This window comes from Lissotriton vulgaris, chromosome 5 (genome assembly GCF_964263255.1).
Source record: "Lissotriton vulgaris chromosome 5, aLisVul1.2, whole genome shotgun sequence".
NCBI classification, from domain to species: Eukaryota; Metazoa; Chordata; class Amphibia; order Caudata; family Salamandridae; genus Lissotriton; species Lissotriton vulgaris.
In genome coordinates, this window is record NC_141693.1 from 1237711315 (window position 1) to 1237730934 (window position 19620).

At 43.8% G+C, this 19620-nt stretch overlaps 1 protein-coding gene across 2 annotated transcripts in view; it reads right to left on the minus strand.

Annotated features, from left to right (window-relative positions):
• Positions 1-2400: 2400 nt before the first annotated feature.
• The window catches only part of TMEM183A (transmembrane protein 183A), a 150001-nt gene continuing 132781 nt past the window's right edge, over positions 2401-19620 (minus strand). For both annotated transcript variants that reach the window (XM_086923082.1, XM_086923083.1), the window contains exon 8: positions 2401-4180. In XM_086923082.1, the coding sequence (XP_086779208.1) occupies positions 3995-4180 (186 nt within the window). In that variant the 3' untranslated portion in view covers positions 2401-3994. The remainder of the gene's footprint in view (positions 4181-19620) is intronic.

Genomic DNA, 19620 nt, shown 5'->3' on the forward strand with positions numbered 1-19620 from the left:
TCTAGCCTGTCTAAATAAGTCAGTGGAGGATTAACCTTAACTAGGTGATCGAGAGAATAGAAGATCTTCTCGACCTTACCCTGGAAAAAGTTGGCCAGGTCTTCACATAGCTCCTGACTCGGGGGGATTTCCACCGACCGAAGATGTTGCATTAGGTTTTCAAGCTCATCATAGTGAGCTCTGTCATATCTGGCCAACAAAGCTTGGGCCTTGGCAATCCGCCAATGGTTTGCAGCCTGTGACGCAATGCGTTTTTCAGATGCATCTATAAGTTTGGATTCCTTATCAGGAGGAGGGGTATTTCCTATGCTTTGTTAATTTGCTCTCTTGCTTGCATTAGACACTACAAGAGAATTCAAATGGACCTGACCTTTAATGTTCACTGGGTCATTGGGAGCTGCCTTATGTTGTTTGTCTACCCTGGTGTTAAGAATCCTGGCTCTGACAGGGTCCTTAAAAACGTCTGGTGCATGTTTTAACATGCCTTTTAACATTGGCAGGGTGAATGTGGACCTTTGTGTGGGCTTAAGTGTTTCCAGTAAAAAGTCTTCCTCTAAGGGGTCACTGTACCCTGTGGTACTGAGCAGCTCTGTTAATGAGTTGCACAAACCCAATATAGTCATCTGGTGTGATGGCCTAGAGGGATAGAAGTCCAGGTCATTGTATGGGTTGGGATCTGTGTTGTAATCATCCCAAGGATCTGGATTGTGTAGTATGGTATGTGAGTCATCATCTTTATCTGGATCTCCATTGCCACCCTCATAACTATAATTATCTTCATCATCTTGTGGTGGAGGTGAAAATATATGTTGTGGAGAGCGTGCTGCAGTAATTAGCAGAGTTGGATCAGCTGGAGAAGGAAAAGGAGGTGGAGTAGTATTAGTGCCCATCTCTTTTCGCTTCATGGGTATTTCAGGGTCTTTTGAAGTGTCCAATTTTCTCATTTTAGAAGACTTGGCGACGACTTTGCCAGGCTCTGGGTTATGCTCTGGTTCCGAAAAATGTGTTGGAAACTGTTGAGCAGGTACAATATCCTTTGTCGGTGCTGAAGGCTTAGGGTCAGAATGTTGTTTAGCCCGTATCTCTGAAGCTTTCTGTGGGGTCTTGGAGTCCTTAGCTTTTGATATAGGAGTTTGTGGCTCCAACAGTTGTTTCGGCTCCGCAGATTTTTTCGGTTCCTGATGCTTGTCCTTTGTTTCGACGGCAAGAGTTTCGGCATTGAGGTTGTTTTAGGTGCCGACGAAGGATGTGGCACCTCTTTGGTTTGAGACTTTGGTGCTGAAGGTGATTTTTCGTCAACAGAATGGGGTTGGCTCGATCCCGAGCCAGAAGGCTTTTCTTTTTGTTTCATAACCAGGCTTGAGGGCAGGGCGTCTGAAATGTGTTGCTGGTGTCGACCTGAGCCCGAGGGAGAAGGTGTTACCGAGCCCTTAGGTTTGGTTTTAGTTGGGAGAGGGGTTTCGGTACTCACGGACCGCTTAGCCGGGGTGACTGCCTAGTCTTCGACGTCGGAGACATCTGCTTCGGAGACGGAGATCTCTCCATCATCTTGTTGTTCCGTTTGGAACATGGGATCTGCTCCGAAGAGGTCCGGAATCGAACTGCTTCCACAAGACATTTTGTGACGTCGAGCCCAGCGATCACGGATGGTTTTCTTTGACCTGAAAGATGAACAGACCTTGCAGTTCTTGTCTTCATGCTCCTGGGAGAGCCAGAGGTTGCAAACCTCTGTGTGGGATCTTAGCACCACACCAGGGAAATTTTTTGAATGGAGTCCTTTCCATTGACTGCTAGCGTGGTTGGCGCAGATAGGCCCAATGGCCCGCGTCGAAGATCGAGGCCGAGGATTTTACATATTTTGAAGATACGCGTCGAAAAGGAATCGAGACAATACCATTGAGTGGAGAGGGATTGCGCGTCGAAGGGGGTTCGAAAACGACACTGACCCAGAGCTCAGCAAATCACATCCAAACCCGATGTGGAGATGGAGTCAATGCCCATGCGCAATATCGTCCTAAGGAGTAGTCACCTACCTCGTGACTACAAAGACTTCTTCCAAGACAAAAACAAAGTGCAAACATCCGAGCCCAACACCAGATGGCGATCTATGCACAAGTATACAATCTACAGCCTATATGCCTCGAACACATTGCTATCTTGACAGTGGTTATACATTTGCAGACTGAGAAGAATAATATGGTACAGAAGACTATTGATTTAGCATATAAATGTACACAATTACATTTGAAAAAGGACTGTGCTGAACTGCAGTATGGCTCTGTCAATCTGACATTTGCTAGAAATAAATAGGCACACCACTAAAATCAGTTACTTGCAAATAAGTAACAAAGAAAATAGACCCCACAATGTAGATATTTCCCATTAAAGTATTGCCAGTTCTTGCCATACAAAAGCAAAACTCACTTTTATTCCCCTCTTAACAGCCATGACAAGATGGTTTGTTTACACGGTAAAAGAGCTTATTGTAAGTACAAATTATTAAAATAATGTAGTGCACTCCAACATAATCACCTTGACATTATATATCAGTTATCATTTCTTCAGCATAAATAGTATTTCCATTCCAGTGACTTTTTATAACTATATATTATCAAAAACATGGAAAATAAACTATGTTCTTAAAAATATAATCCACTTATCTCACAAGGATATGTACATATTTGTTAATATCAAATGTTTCTAAAATTGAAACATCAGATACTACACATGTTCCCAAAAACTGCAAACAGAACTGTCAGTTGCTCCCCCTGAAGTATGAAGAAACTGAAAGTAGTACAAAAATATAAATATGCAGTGTGCACAGTTTAAATTGCTGTACTTGTAGACCAAGACTTTAAAACTGGTAAGTTGTCCAAATAGAGAAAAATATTCTTCACAATATTTAAAGTAAAACATAGAGAAGTAGTATTCCTGTGTAAACTCTAAAAACGTAGGAGAAAAACATTGGAGATAACAAATCAGTTAAAAAACAAATCTCTCTTTTGGTGGACGACATCATAGCAATAAAAAAAAAAAAGTAAAACTGGCTTAAACATTAACCACTGTTTAGCAGAACATGCAATAAAGCTACAACTTATTGTATCAGAATTCAAGAAAACGAATCCTTTTCTGTGGACATCACAGCATTGCAGCATTATAACATAAAATTCCTCATGCTATTACAGAGTGGCATCATACTTATGTAATTTGTGAGACATAGTTCTGGTGCCTTTTTGTGATTTAAAGAACTGTATTAAAGACCACAATGGTGAAGTAGGATTAAGTCTCTTACTTACAATTCCATTGGTCTGAATGAATGAGCCATTTACCTGCTCGGTCTAAAGGAAATGTGCTTTATTTCGTAGGATTCCTATGAGGGTTTAAGTTCACAAAATACTTTGCATAGTCTATGTTGTTCATTGAGTTCACAAATGTCCAACATACTTGAAGCACAGCTGTTGTGATGTACTGTTCAAGCAGTATGGATTCCATCTGATAATACACACAATCCATTTACCATTTTTGGCCGGTAAGTGCCCTATTACAGAACAGCCTTGCAGAAAATAAAACATTAAAAAATAAACATGTAGTAAACAAAGTGAAACACTTTGGACAGACCACTTTGTTTTTAAATCGAGTTCTAATTTATAGTCAATCTAATTTTCTTACATGATTTACAATATTTTAAGTTTTAATTTTTATAGCCCAAGAGATTGCTCCAAATACTTTCAATATTTCATATCAAATTATGAACCACAAAGTTCTCATTTACAACCTACAATTACACAAACATTTGAACACAGATGTAATGAGCAACACTGCCTTTATGTAATTTGTAAACCTGTGGTTAAAGTGATTTCAAAATAAAATGACTGTGCTCTCCCTTTTAAACAGTGCCATGTCTTTTTATACAGTGCTGACTATTTAAAGTTTCTCCACATTGCTGAAAAACGTCTGGAATATGACAAAGTTTTCACATGTCAAACGAAAGCTCCTAAGCCATTTGAGAAAAGGGGTACTGCGGATGCCACCAGTCTAGCAGACGGACACTGTGCACAGGATCCAAAACTACTTGAACCCCTTGTTCTCCGCGAGGTTTCTTTCCATTGTGTACCGGACAATCTTGTAACAACAGCCTGACGCGGTGATGCCTCATGTCTGTGCTGACATTTATAGTAAACTGGGGAAAAAAGAAGATATGATTAGTGTTGAGTTAAAACGAGTATTGAGATTTGTTGAGCAATTTTTGATAAGGGTCCACTGCAAAAACTTCTCATGTGCGCCACATTTTATGGTCTATTATTCTATTTGCTCCAAATCTAATTTTCTTATCCAAATTCTGTCTTTCAGACATGATTTCACATTTGAAAGCAATGCTGTCAGGTAACCCTATGTAGAGTTCAGCATTTTCAACCACGGAGGGGTTTTTAATAGGCTGCACTCTGCCTTTTCTGACTTGTAGTTTTGTTCTTCAGTATGACTGTGTAATCCCATGTCTCTGATGAAGTGGATAGGCATGGATGTGAATCAGGGAGGATGGCTCACTGAGATGAAAGTTTGCTGCCGACAAATGCTGTGTTCTGGCGGTCATTACTTTCAATCCATGCAAGGCAAACTCCGCCTATATTCACCAGAGGTGGGTAAACTCAACACCATAAATTGGGTTAACAAACATCATCTGTTACTTTTATTGTTAAGGGATCTTTGCTATTAAGCCAGAACTGGCAGCATGCATCACATTTGATGATTTGAGACTATTACCTAGCCAAATGCCACTAAATGCAAATGATGTTATTAGCAATACAAGTCAGACAGGTATTTATTTTCTCAAGTACCCCAATTAGCCGAATCATTAAAATACTGTTCACATTGGAATGTAAACACCAGTTTACAGAAACTTGGTAACCAAGAGACAACTGATATTTCAACGAGGCTAACAACTGTCACATTAAAAATTACAGAGAGAGAGGAGCTGAACCGCCATGCACAGGCACAGGCAAAGTCTGAAACGGTTAGTTTCGGGAATTCAAATTGAGAAGGGGACCTGAGGAAGACAAAATTACAGAAGAGATTGCACAGTTTACCACTCTCCCTCTCGTTGGACGAGGCAATATCTTTAAAATGTACATAACTATAAAGTTGTTTGTATATTTATTACGAGTATTACGAGCTACTATGTTTCATTCCCCAGTCTTTAAGAAGCTCTAAGCAATTCTTACCTTTGCAATTGAAGCAACCTGGATAGGCTCATAGCATATAACCATCAAGGAAAGCGGTCTAACTCTCACAGATTTTAAATGGTGTTATTGGGCTGCTAAGGGCAGCACAATAGAAGTGTCCCATGAGCTCCTAATTACAGTATTAGATATACGGTTCTGCAACTTCACTGATAGTACAGGACATCATTTCAGACATCAAAGCACGGCCAACTATAACTTTGCCGCCCAGTCAAACTGCTCAGGTGCCATCCATGTCTCTGAACAGCTTCCCTCCTATCGATGATAAGTGTCTATTGGAGCTGGTCAGTCAAATTAAATCAGGTTCCAACATAGACCCATGCCCCCCTAAAATTTTTAAAATGGCCCTGCCAGCCATTCAGCCTCAGGTATTGAATTTATTGAATAACTCTCTTAAATCAGGTTATTTGCCTACCCAGATGAAAGAAGCCAGGGTCTCCCCACTCTTAAAGAAAGCAGGAACAGACACGATGGCCTTAAAAAATTATAGGCCCATTTCGCAGTTGCCTTTTCTCAGTAAGATCTTAGAAAAGCACATTCTCAGCACTCTAGCCGGCCATCTGGAAGAGTATCATCTTCTCCACACCAGGCAGGCTGGGTTTCGGCCCCAACACAGCACAGAACTGGTCATGGCCTCGGTCGCCGATGAGCTGCGAGTCAGGGCAGATAACAAGCAGCCGTGCGCCCTGATTCTATTAGACTTATCGGCGGCTTTCGACACGGTCTGCCATACTATTCTGCTGGACCGTGTCGCGAAGTTGGGGATCACAGGCCAGGTGCTAAAGTGGCTAGAATCCTTCCTGTCAGGCCGTACCCAGAGAGTGCAGCTAGGACACCAACTGTCTGAGACCTGCAAAGTGACCTGGGGGGTGCCTCAGGGGTCGGCCCTATCCCCCCTGCTTTTCAATATCTATCTACAACCTCTAGTGGAGGAGCTTATGAGTTTGAACTGCGAGATTTTTAATTACGCAGATGATACACAGCTCTTAGTCCGGCTAGACAACACCATTGAGGCCCAGGAATCAGTGAGGAACTTGCTCTCATTCACATTCAACTGGATGACTAACAATCTGTTGAAAGTGAATGCTGATAAAACAGAGGTGCTAGTGATCAGCAACAAAGAGGATCCCTGGAGTGACCTGTATTGGCCCCCTGAGCTGGGAACCACCCCGTCTCCTGGCACCGTAGTAAAAAGCTTGGGACTAAGGATTGATGCAGACCTCTCAATGGCCCCTCAAGTCTCTGCTGTCGTCGGTTCCTGCATTGGTGTGTTGAGGCAATTGCGCAAGCTAGTTCCCATCTTATCTGCCTCCACCCTGCAATCGATCGTATCCGCCACAGTCATCTCGAGACTCGATTATGGCAACGCCTTATACCTGGGCTTACCACACAAGCTGTTGAGGAAGCTGCAGATAATACAGAATGACGCAGCTAGGCTCATCTATTCTGTGCCTAGAAACTCGCACGCATCCCCCCTCCTTCAGAAGCTGCACTGGCTTCCAGTGAAATTCCGAGTCCAGTTCAAATGTCTCTGTGTGGCCCATAAGGCACTTTTTGGGAAAGCCCCAGAGTACATTAAACACCGTCTGAAGAGGTACATTCCTGGGAGACCTTTGCGCTCAGAAACAACCTCCAACCTGATTCAACCTAGGTTCAAATTAAAGACCAAAGGGGGCAGGGACCTGTCTGTGCTTCTCCCACAGTTGTGGAATGAGCTCCCGCCCACCTTGAAAGAGGAATCGCAGCTTCTACCCTTCAGAAAGAAATTAAAAACCTATCTTTTCAGAAGGGCTTTCATGACATTATAGGAGGTGGAACAACTGAGGTTCTAGGAGCATTAGTGTGTTATGTTTTTTGTTCTGGTAAGCGCTTAGAGGCCGGCGGTGATAGGCGCTATATAAATACTCCCTAACATAACATAACATAACATATGCCAGGATGCACTTATTTAATTAAATGTCATAATTCTAAATAGATCAAATTAAAGCGTCTTGATATTTGTGCGCATTTGAACTAATATATGAAAGGTTTATGGGATGTCCCAAATCGGACTGTGACCGTTGTTTTTAACCTTTTGACTTTTGTGGAACCCCACTGAACATTACTGGAATACGGAGCCCCAACACTGAATAATTAATGGAATTTGTGAACATCCACTAAGTCATTGCTGATGATAGAAGATCCTCTTCAAGCTTCAACGGAAGGATATGGGCTACTTTAGTCCATCAGACTTGCTTCCGAGTAGGTTCAAAAACAGATTCCCTCCCCCCAAATATTTATGCTTAAACCAGCAACGAATTAAATTAGTTGAAACCATTGGGTTGCACTGCTTTGGCACCAGTCATATTACGGAGATCATAAATATAGGATATAGAAACGATTATTGCTTTTAAACCTATTGCTCAAATGGTTGCGGCCATTACCAAAGTGTGCTTTTATCTGTCTTTTTTTTCTGGCCTTTTCACAGCTCGTGACGTCATGTAATGGGGCTACCACTGAAAATGGTGGCCCAGGGGTTTCTTCGTCCCATTGACCACCTTGTGAATTGAATTTTCAATGGCCTCAGGCTGAACTGTCCTCATTAGCAAATGACTCAACCTCTTTGTAATGATGTCTACCTGCCAGAATATGTTTCATATTTCAACCAATATAAGTGGACAAAAATAAAACCATAACAAAATGAAGGACATTAAATAGCCACCGGCATCACATCCTTTTTAATTACTCAGGGTCAAGTGCTCCTGGGTGTTCAACTACACTCAATACATACCGCAGCAAAGTATTGAGCAGATGGCGGGTAGTTTAAACTCAAAGAGGAACACTGCCACACAGATGTCCCCATGAGTATTGAAGTTCTAAAAAGTTCAAGTTGTCTGTTGATGGCTGTTAAATGTATTAAAGGAGAAAAGAAATGCATAATCCTCGCATCTCTGTCGGTAAAACAATTGAAACTTTTATTCACATCAGCTAGGAAATGTTCTATTCTGGCCAATCTAGAATCTGTCATAAAACTCTTCCAACATGGACTCATCCCTGTGCCTCTGCCTTGCAGAAGTTGCAAGGTGGATGAACTGGAACTGCCTTAACCCCTTAAGCGCTGCCGTCGGCCAACGGTCGTCGTAAGCACTACCTTGCCGGTGCTGCGCACGACCGTTGGCCGACAGGCCAGCGCTCGTTATGCGAACGTTCAGCACTGGGTGCTGAACGTTTGACGCAGCTAAGAGGTTACGCTCAATACTGGAAAGACCGAGGTACTGACTCTGGGCATGCAATCAAACATATGGTCTGCAGGCTTGGAGGCCTGTGGAGCTGGGTCTTGAACCTAAACCTAAGGTAAAATAACCTGGGCATCTGGCTGGTCAGTAAGCTGTCTTTTGACAGCCAAATCACTGCAGTGGCAGGGAAATGCTTTGGAATGCTTTAGATGTTAAGAAATATTCTCTGCCTCCTTGCCGAGACAGCTAGAAAAACCGTAGTCTAGGCTCGGATTGTGTCAAGGCTTGTTTACTGTAACATGCTGAACTTGGAGGTAACACAGGGTCGGATCAAGGGACTCCAAAAAACGCAGAATGCTGCTGCTCGTCTTCTTTTGAACCTTCCTAGGTGCACGTTGTAGGTGCGGGCGCACTTAAAAAGCTGTAATGGCTGCTGGATAGGTATAGATCCTCTTTTAAAGCATTGTGCTATTATCACAAGGTATTTACAAAACAGGGACCACAGCACTTTCAATCTCTGATCAGACCATACAAACCAACTAGAAACCTAAGATCAGCTGGGGAAAGGCTGGTTCCCAACATTTGCTGGTACATCCAAGAAAAGGTCTGGGTCTCATGCTGACTGGAACATGGAAGTAAGTATCCTCTAAAGCTGGTCTTTGGGAAGCTGGATAAAGACCAGCATCTTAAACAGCTCCCATTCGAAATGTTTGTGTTTGTTTCAAATAAAATGTCAAAACAGGTGTGTGGCCTACTTTTTTCTCTGGCAGGATGGTTGCATCTTTTTCTAACCAGTCTGAGAGGAAAAGCTTGGAATCTTATTTGGTGATGATGAAAACAGAAAACGTTATTTCGGATTCAATGTATATAATATTTAGCACTGGTTTGCCAGTGGTTATTCCTTGCTGATCATGGAGATGGTTGGTGATGGTCCATCTCAAAGAATCGCAGAATAGGGGGCCTCCATAGAGTTATGCTTTGTGTTCACAAGGACATCACTGCTTCATGCCACTGCCTTCTATTTTTGGTGCTGCAATTTCCACTTCCACTAGGGAGTATACACCTGCTGTTGCTGGCCCATGCTTAATCATTTAAACTGGATCCTTGTTTGACACAAAAGAAGCCATCTTGTACACCACATGTTCTCCATCAAAGGACAGGTTGGGTAGATGATGATGGACCTCTGGCTTGACGCATGATATCCAGAGCAAGGAGCACTGTCTAATGACACGTTGGTGTTGACCCAGCCCAGCGTGATGCAGTTTCTGTGGAGTGGAGGGTGCAGAGAATGGTGGCACTGGAGGTAGTTGTCCTCACTGCAACTATCTCCTTCCCTATCTTTCTTAATTCCTCTGGAAAATGCTCGATTTTGCTCTTGCATTTCGTTCCATAGAATCTTCTCGTACTAGGAAGGAAGGTCAATGGAGTTGGCTATCTTCCAGTGTGTAGTAGCCTCCATCACTACCCTCTTTACCAGCAGCCTCCAGTCTTTTGCTCTCCTTATCAGGTGGAGAGCACATGGCCTGAGAGCAAGCCAGCTCAAGTGCTGTATTGACAATAATGAAGTCTGGTTGGGTATGACCCTTGATGAATGGTCGGGTCGTTGGAAGAAGATTTATATTTTTTCTTCCTGTGGAATAACCATCCTGGCCTTGTTAGGCTATATGCTAGTGTCTGGCTGATTTCTGCATGCCCTTCAACATGGTGGCGAACTGGACAGTTCCCTCAGACTTCTCCCTCATGGAGAACCTGAAAATGTTTTCTTTGGAAAGGAGGTGCCTACTTGAATCAACTCTTAGTATGCCATGGCCTCTCGTCTGGGGGAGACACACTAACAGGATAGTGATCCAGATCTGGATCTCCTAGGGGGATCGACATTGTAGTCATCCCATGGGTCATCTGTGGGCACTATATTGAGTCTTCCTCATAGAAAGTTGGGAACGGGGTGAGTGTCGAGGCAATGAAGTTGGTGACATAGGAGGCGGGGGGTGGGGTGAAGGTGCTACATAGGGGAGAGGGCTGGTGTCCAATGGGCTGTACTGTGGAGTAATCAAGATTGGAGTTGCTCCTGCTGTGAAAGATTGATCCCTGACATTTCTTAAGGTTAGGAGCTGGAGAGAGCTCCAAAGTCAACTGTTCCTCAAAAGTTAGTTTCCTCTTCCTAGGCAAAGTTACCCAAGGTGTTGTTTGAGGGAGCTTTGTAGAAATATTGACCATTTGGAGATGGATGAAAAGTTGCTTTTGCCTTGCACCCAACTCCTCCTGAAATGTCTATGTTTGGTGGCTTCGAGTCATCAGGCCCCCGTTGAAGGAATCCTCAGTGCTGATAGTGGATGTGGAGTCGATGGAGGCGTTGGGATAGAGGTTGGCCTAGTGCCGGCATCGAAAGTAGCTTCTGCTTCAAAGCTGCTCAAGGATTATGGATGATCTTATGGCTGGAAAAGGTTGATGCCAGAAGTCAGGAGCAACATCAGCTCCGAAGCCTTTAGTGAGCACTGTGTAGTGGTTGTAGGACTCGATGCCAGACCCTAGAAGAGTAAGTTTAGATTATTTGACTCTGCTACTTTACCAAAGACATCAAGATCAGGCATATACATTAGTTCCTTGAAGAGAAACATATGGGTTGTGACCACCTAATACTCATATAGGCAAGTTATTTAATGCTCTCTAAACTCCATACCGACAGGTCAATCCTGTATCCAATACCCTAGCAGTTGGGCTTGTTTAAGCGTACGGTAGGCATGTTCAACAATATGGTTACATTCCGGGCAGAAAGGGCACAAATATAGCTGTCGTAAGCCCACAGCAGACATAGCATCTTTGAATGCCTTAGCAGTGAACAGAGGACCATTGTCTGTAAGAAAGGTATAAATTGCTCACGTTCTTAGTATACAATCCAAGTCTTATGACCGCATGAGCAGTGTCAGTCTTTTATGGCCAAACCCAAAGGAATATAGAGCATAAATTGATAGAAGCCAATATATACTTATATCACCTCACACTTGGGATGGTGGTCTAAGGGAAATTACCCCAAAGGGTTTATCAGTGACAAAAAAGGGAGCCTTTTCTGGTCTTTGAACAGTAGCGTGTTTCGTCTGTTGGCAAACAGTGCACTGCTGCAGATATTCTTTTGTACGTTTTGATAAATATGTACACCAGTATCGTAGTTGTAGCACTGACACAGTAGTGTTTATCCCATCATGTGCATAACCTATCCCCTCATCAGCTGCCCTGATCATATCTAACCGAGCTCGCTCAGTAAGAACATTTCTATCTTATTCTTAAAGTAAAAAAAAAAAAATAGGAACGTTATCTTTGGGGTGGGGCTGTAGGAGTAATTAGATGGATGCCATTAGGGGTCTTTTCTCTGGTCAACATTGTTTATATTGCTACCAAAATGTATGAATCATTCTTGGTTCGAGATTATGTTACAGCAGCTACCGTAGAGATGTGCACATCTGTCTTCGCATTAAAGTCTGGGGCATAGTTCCCATTAGCGTGAACTTTTATGGCCCATGGGGTGCTGTACAAGCAACCGAGCATGCATTTCTGCTAGCTGTACTGAAGAATCAACTGACACTTTAGAATGTGTGTGGAGCAACTTGAAATTGGGATATTTAAAAATTCCCTGCACTGCAGCATAAGCTGCGGAGTATTTCTGTTTAGTACTAACTGCAGACTGTGCAGAGCAGTCTGTGCAGAACACGCTTTTATACTCCTGTATAATACTGAGAGTTTTTGGTATATTTTGTTTTTGTAAATTCTTTCATGTGGAGTGTAGGGTCATGCAAAAAATTGCATCAGTAGCGTTTAAAGAAGCGCCCCACTGCACCTGGAGCAGGTACAGAGCACAAACACTTGAAATACTTGCTATTATTATAGCTTCCAGTGTAAGTATAAGACAAACTATAATAATCTGTTACCCTAGAGCCAAAATGCACTCTTTCAATATGGCTGTCTGCACTGAAGTGACAAGTTCCTGCGTAGTTAAACCTTCCTCAGCAGAAGAGTGCAGGTGTGATATGTAGGCGATGGGGGTTGTTCGCTGTAAACTACATACGTGTAGCCGGAGGTATTGGGAAAAACTAATATATTGGTTTGTTTTATGATCATGTGTCGGTAAATATTTAGGGCCTGATTTAGATCTTGCCAGTATTAAAGCCATCCCTCCTCAGTGGTGGTCCCAAGTACTCATTTAAGCTGACGAAGATTCACTCGCCGTATTTAGATGTTGCGGCTAGAGACAGAAGTAGTGGAGTAACGAAAGTTGAGGAGGCTCCCTGCAAAGCATATTAAGGGGGCCCCCTCTGGACCCACTCAGGAGCGGACAGGTCAGGGGACTGTGCTGAGAGGGCCCCCTGGAGCTCAGGTACCTAAACACACTGCGGGGCCTGCAGAGGCCTTTGTTACGCTACTGCTACATGCAGAGCATCAAAGCACCCAATCTTTTAGGACAGATATAAAGTCCCACGACAGATGCCCGACAAGTCTAGCACAACCATTCTTTGTATCAAAAAGTTGCAGGCTTTGTTGTGATGAGGTGAATTCGACATACACTCAACATAATTAAAACACAATGAGTTTTTGAAAAGGATGTTGATTACTGTATCTTGCAGTTAAAGTGCCAGTACACTTGAAACATAGGCTCCATATGTTTAGATTTTACAAGTATGGACTACACGAGCAAATGGGGTAGCCAATCGCTCTAAACAGACTACTTATGTGCCAGGGTTTATTTTTATCCCAGGTACCGGTATCCCAATCATTTGGAAAAACCTCTACACAGGCAGACAGCTCAGAACTGGACATTTGGGCTCAAGATTTCTGGAGCTGTGAGCCTTGTTCAGATTTGTGGCCAACAAGCTAAATTTAAAGAGCTATATATCCTAGCTGTTAAATGTAGCTAGGGGTTCCCTACTCGGGACAAAAGAGGAAGGAAGGATAGTTCCTAGGGAATAGTGTTCCAAGTGTAATACACAGGCTAATCTTCCTCAACGCTATTGAGGGATGAGAAGCAAAGACCAGACACTTGCTATTCTGTGTAATCAGTATAATTTTGGATTTTTCTCGTCCACCAGACCAGCTTCTCCATCGTGGATAGAATGGTCTTCCCTTACAAAAGCATCACAAGTCTCTTGGTCAGGACAATGATCTGTGGGATGATGCTAAAATTCTCTAAGAGCGCAGGCAACTTGTGGTGCTATGACCAGCCAAACAGTAGGCATAGAAATCAGGTCGAACCCCAACTGTTGCCTGAGCTTGACTTGTCAAGGCGAGCACTGCTTATGCACCAAATACTGAAATCTGAGTGGCAGAGTGCGGCGCGCTGCCCCCAGCAGGCTTGGGGCTTGGCTCAGGCTGCTAGCAGGCTCTTGTAACAATGTAATAAGATTTATTCACCCTAGACGCACTGCGACTGACGTCAGGAATCAGTGCATCCAATGGATAGGAGGAACCTTAGTCAATCAGGGGGTGAGGCCAGGACTGTTTTGTCAGACACATTCTAGTCTTTTCAATAGGCTGGAGGACGTCCTGCCACCGGCTGTGCGTCACGTGCCGAGCTAGCGGCAGTTCAAGAACTTTGGATGCTGGCAATATAGCGGCACAGGCAGCTTGCCGCTATTATTCAAAATACATTGATCATCCCCCGACTGTACCAACCTGTCACCCCACACCAGAGGTGGCCAGTTGAGAGTGACGGAACTGACTGCGGCGCCGCCGGTCGGTGTGGTTCCAGGCTCAAAAGCCCACCACCAGCAGCACACCACATTCCATTTTGTGCAGAGCTGGGCAGCCCTGTGTGAATGACCCCGGCCGGCGTTCTGCGGCCCACGGTAGAATCCGGGTCGTTAAAGCAATGAGTAAGTGGAGTGAGTTATTCTCTGCTTTTATTTTGTGAAAATGTGCTTTATAGAAGCGTGCGCTGCATATTCCACTAAAGCCATTCATTCCTAATTCACACTCATGACAATGATGATGAAAAAGGCTTACGCGCCACAAGCAGTGTGAAATGTTAAAAATGCAACAGTAACCGTTGGATATAGATACGGTTTTATTGGCAGTGCAGGCTCTTTCTAATGTACACATGCCTCAATATCGTCATGGCTGCCAAGGTATCAAATCGCTATGTGTGACATGTTCATAATTTCAGTGGCATTATGAGTGGCATTACAACGACTATGAGTGACACTTAGTCACAAGCAAAATTAAGCAATGAAGACCAGGGACACACCTAAATATCAGAAAATACACCCAATTCAGTAACAAGAAACACTAAGATGATCTTGGAACTTCTGCAAAGCACTTGAAATGGAGGGCAGGAGAGGCACACTCATAGCGGCCAGGCTGTGATTTATTTTACAAAAAGGCACACAAATAAAAGACTAGGTTGCACAGCCTTACTAGTCCCATAAGCAATTATAACATAATTTGTGGTACAAACAAGGTTTACTTAGTTTAATTAGGGTAAATAGAAAATACACTTTACCTGCGCTAACTCTCTCAGGCACTTGTAATGCAGACTCCTCCTAACAGCAGTTGCTGAGGCGGCGCCGAGGGCAGTGGGCTGGGGTCAGGTGACACTTGGTTCCTCCTGCTCGACTGTGCAGTTACACTGATGTGACCTCAATGTCCTAAGACTCTCTCATGGAGCACAGTGGTTTTTGCCCTTTCACATACCCTCTATATACCAGTGCCACAGTAGGCAGACTGACGATAGTTTACAACACTCCTCTCGAGACTTTCCCCCGTCACACCTGCTGGCAAAACTAGAACCAACCTCCCCTCCTCGATAGCCCTGAGGTGCAGGTGTGCATCAGAACTGAGGACTTGTACCTTAGGAAGGGCACATTAATGTTTACACAGTTTGATCCATTCACTGCCAGCAAAGAAGAGCTTACTACAATATTCCACAGACATTCCTAGTGGGTAAAAAGCCTTGGCTTAGAAAATTCCATCCTTTACTTTTTGTTGTGAAGATGTGACTTCAGTCAGGCACCAGGAGGTAGCGAAGTTTACTGTGTGGAAATTGCTTTAGTTTGCAAACAACAAATAATACTGACGTCCAGGTGGGGTGAGGGGGGCACAGTTTCTCTTTTTAGGGGCCTCTTCACAGGTGCTGCCAATTGGTGTGCCCTCGTTTTTGGGAACTGCATCATATTTTTCATTCTTGAACACGGCGCCCAGCACTTCAGATCACCTGCACTATACAGTACTGGGGTTCGAGCAGCGAGGTGGGAGGAGCTGCTCCGGCACCTCACTCACTTTCTTGATCCCTGAAGTGCTCAGTACTTTGCCCAGATAGTCCATCTCCACACTGTTGTACCGCACGCACAGCGAGTGTTTGGGCTTCTGGTTCATGTTAGTGCGCGCAGAAAGAAGTGAAAGTCCCTTGTGGCCCCGCCCGGGCGTGCGCACCACCCAATTAAAGGCCACGGCACCATTTAAATAATGAAGAGGCCACTGCTGCTGGCTGTGGTGTGCGCTGGGCGCACAATTTAATTCATATAGAGGGCGGGAGGCCGCCTCTGTGTGCACCATTTAATTCATGGTTGAACTTTAAGTTCAATCATGACTTAAATGGTGCGCGTGGCTGCACAGACTTGAAACTTGCAAGTATCTTGATTCCGGCTTTGATGGCTGTGAGACTGGGTGAAGGGGGCCCTGCGCGGGGTCCCCCCACACCGCGTAGGCTGCGGGGGCCTGTGTTACGCCCCTGCTTACTATATATGGATTCAGTCAATGGAAAACTCAAGCTATAGCATATTGTAGGTCTCTGGCATTCAAGAAAAAAAGGTCGCCGTTGCACAATGGAGGTGGATAATCCTCCTACAAGACAATAATCTGGACTTGCTCAATTTACTTGCTTACTGTAATTCTAGACAAGTATTAAACGTCACTACTTTCAAAGATCACTAGCTGTCACTGAACTTCATGCTACTAAAGTCCTTCTATACAACATGCAGACAAGTCATCACATCAGCCAAAATACTATACCAAAACCATCAATGATGCTGCTAAAAGAAGCAGAATGCTTTTCAAGGCCATCACGTACCGATCAAATGCGAGTAAGTCTGGCTTGTTCCCTGACTTTTGAACTCTGACTTGTTCCCTACACTTGCTAGGTGCAACATGGGTTAACATTTACATCATAATATTTTCACAAATGACCACAAATCACAACTGGCAAGGCCAAAAGAGATTTGTCTGGACTGTATTTGATCAGGCAACAGGGCTGAAGGAAGCAAGTAGTTCATGTTCTCATGAGCAGTAATCTTTTTGGTCTCATCTGTAATATACAATCAGGAGAGACAAATGGGGCAGATTGCTGAAGTTTTGAGAATTCTCAAGAATCAAAAAGAATAATTTTTATTGAGATTACAGGAGGAGATGTCACAAAAGCTGTCATTCGTGACATGAGAAGTGACACCATTTAAACAGTTACAAACCTCAAAATAACACCAACCATTTATTAAAGGTTTATAAATGTAGTGGAGCAGTACAAGGGGTCTGTAGGTGGGCTCCACTGGGGCCGAAGACTTGGTAAAGGCTTCCTCTGCACACAGCAGAGCTATAAACAGTCATATTTAAAGTTCACGTTTAGGCCCATCTCACCAGGTGCGACATTCAGCCTGATACGACTGAGGGCTACTCCCAAACTCTAAATGTGTGAATCCCACTCACAAAAAGTGTTACATAAAACTCGTACTTATCACAAATTCTCGAGCCTAACGTTTTATACACATTCCTGGTCTGTATCCTGAAAACTAACACATTGTAAATCTTTAAGTAATGAAAAAGACCTTTTTTATAGAATTTCATCATACGCCTTTCAGGCCTATGGTCACAACCTAACTGGAGTGAAGAGGAAAAGAGAAAAAACGACTGAAGGAGGGAAAGAATGTATGCGAAGAGGAAGGGAGGGAGGCAGAGACAGGAGGCAATGAGAATGAGGGGAAGATTAAAGAAAGGATCGTTAAACGGACAAGGAATGGGAGGACAGTAGAGAGGAAGGAATGGTTCGATATAAGACAAATACCAACAGACCCCATTCAGACAGAAGACTCCTGGTTTTTAAAGCCAAAACTAACTTTATTTGAGCTGTTTTCTGCCTTGCGTTGCTTGTGTCTAAATAGAAGTCGACGAGGAAACTACATTCCCCCGATTTCACGCTCGAAATCTTCCAATTTACAAGATTAAAAAGGTGGCATATACAAAGAGTGCTAAAAACTAAAAGGGATGAAACATTGAGAAGTCTGTCTCGGGAGACAGGAGGGGGTGGATTAGGTATGCTTTGTCACCTTTCTAATAGACACATTTCAACCATTTATTGCAGTTTTAAGAGTCTCCGAAGGCTTAGATGTGAAAATTAACAAAACAGTATACAAATCATATGAATACACTTGTAACACAGCTTTTCTGCCTTTTCCTTTATTAGTCAGATGTCGTTGGCGCATCTCTATAACAGACTTCTTTATAACAGACTTAAAAGTGCTTTCTGTTTATATTTACAGTTTGAAAAATTTCCGGATAAGGGCTACAAATACCGGCGTTAAGAGATTGTGTTTGTTTTTTAACTGGTGGTGTGTAAAGTAGTAAAGCAAAGAAACACAACATGATGCCGATAGAAAACTGGTCAGGTGGCAAACCAAGGGTAAATATGAAGATTCATGATGTAAAAGGGGGGAGAGGGGAACAAAAAAAGGAGGGAAGTGAAGGAAGAATATGGAAGTAAGTCATTTAATAACAATGACGCCATCACTACATTTTACCTCACAGTCTGGTGTTTCACACCTCAATGGTCGTGGGAGGGTCAAAGCTCGGACGTCTAGTACAGCCGGGCAGGTGAACAGCCCTGGTCTCCCACGGGCACCTGGGGGGGGAACAGGCGATGTGATCTCCACACTGTTGTACTGCACGCACAGCGAGTATTTGGGCTTCTGGTTCACGTCAGTGCGCACGGAAAGAAGTGAAAGTCCCTCGTGGCCCCGCCCGGGCGTGCGCACCACCCAATTAAAGGCCACGGCACCATTTAAATAATGAAGAGGCCGCTGCTGCTGGCTGTGGCGTGCACACAATTTAATTCATATAGAGGGCGGGAGGCCGCCGCCGTGTGCACCATTTCATTCATGGTTGAGTTCAATCATGACTTAAATGGTGCGCGTGGCCGAACAGACTTGAGGCTTGCAAGTAGCTTGATGCCGGCTTCGATGACTGTGAGACTGGGTGAGGGGGGCCCCTGGAGCGCGGGCCCCCCCACACCGCGTGGGCTGCGGGGGCCTGTGTTACGCCCCAGGACAGAAGATCACCACAGCAGCAGTCCTCTCATCTGGCTAGAAGTACTCTGCCACTGTCAGCCCGGCAGGATTGCGCCGAGCAGATTTAGATGTTCCCGTTGTGCTGGCGGTTTCCTGGCGGCAGAGTGCTTACAGGGGGAAGCCATGGTGTTGTGTAGACAGGCAAGTACGACTTATTTTACACATATATGTTGTGAATCTGTCAAAATGTATATGTAGGTAATGTGTACTTCCCATTTTTTTACATATAGCTTTGCACACCAACAACATATACCCACTATTGAATGTACACCCACACCTACCAAAAAAGCCTAACTCGGATCCCAGTGATAACAGGGTGGCTGAGTGTCGTGGTCAAGTAGCAGCAGCACAGGCTGGAACTGGACGATGGCATTCAAGATTGGATCCGTGGTGGACCAAACACTGAATGCAAGTGTGTTCAAACAACTAAGTGTTTGTACCAGCATGGCATTTTGAATTGGTAAAGGGGTTCAGCATACATCCCAAGGGTGGTGTTGATCATTTCCCTTTTATATGTCTCTTGACCTAGGGTCTTCTAAGATTATGTCTTCCACTACAAATTGAATGTTTGAGAAGATTAGTCATTCGAATTGGAGAAGAACAGATACATGTTCTCACCCTATTCCAATTGAACAGTAATTGTATTAATGCAAGTGGAAGTACGTTAAATTTAAATAGTTGGTATAATCGTATTGTACAGAATGGGGTTGATTGTTTAGCAGTAGATCTGGGGAGTGGTACGAAATCAAAAACAAAATACTTCATCTTAGGGATTTATCCGCCATATTATTAAACTCTTAATCTTTCTCAGCCAAAATGGGAAGACGACATGCATCTTGTATGTTATATGCC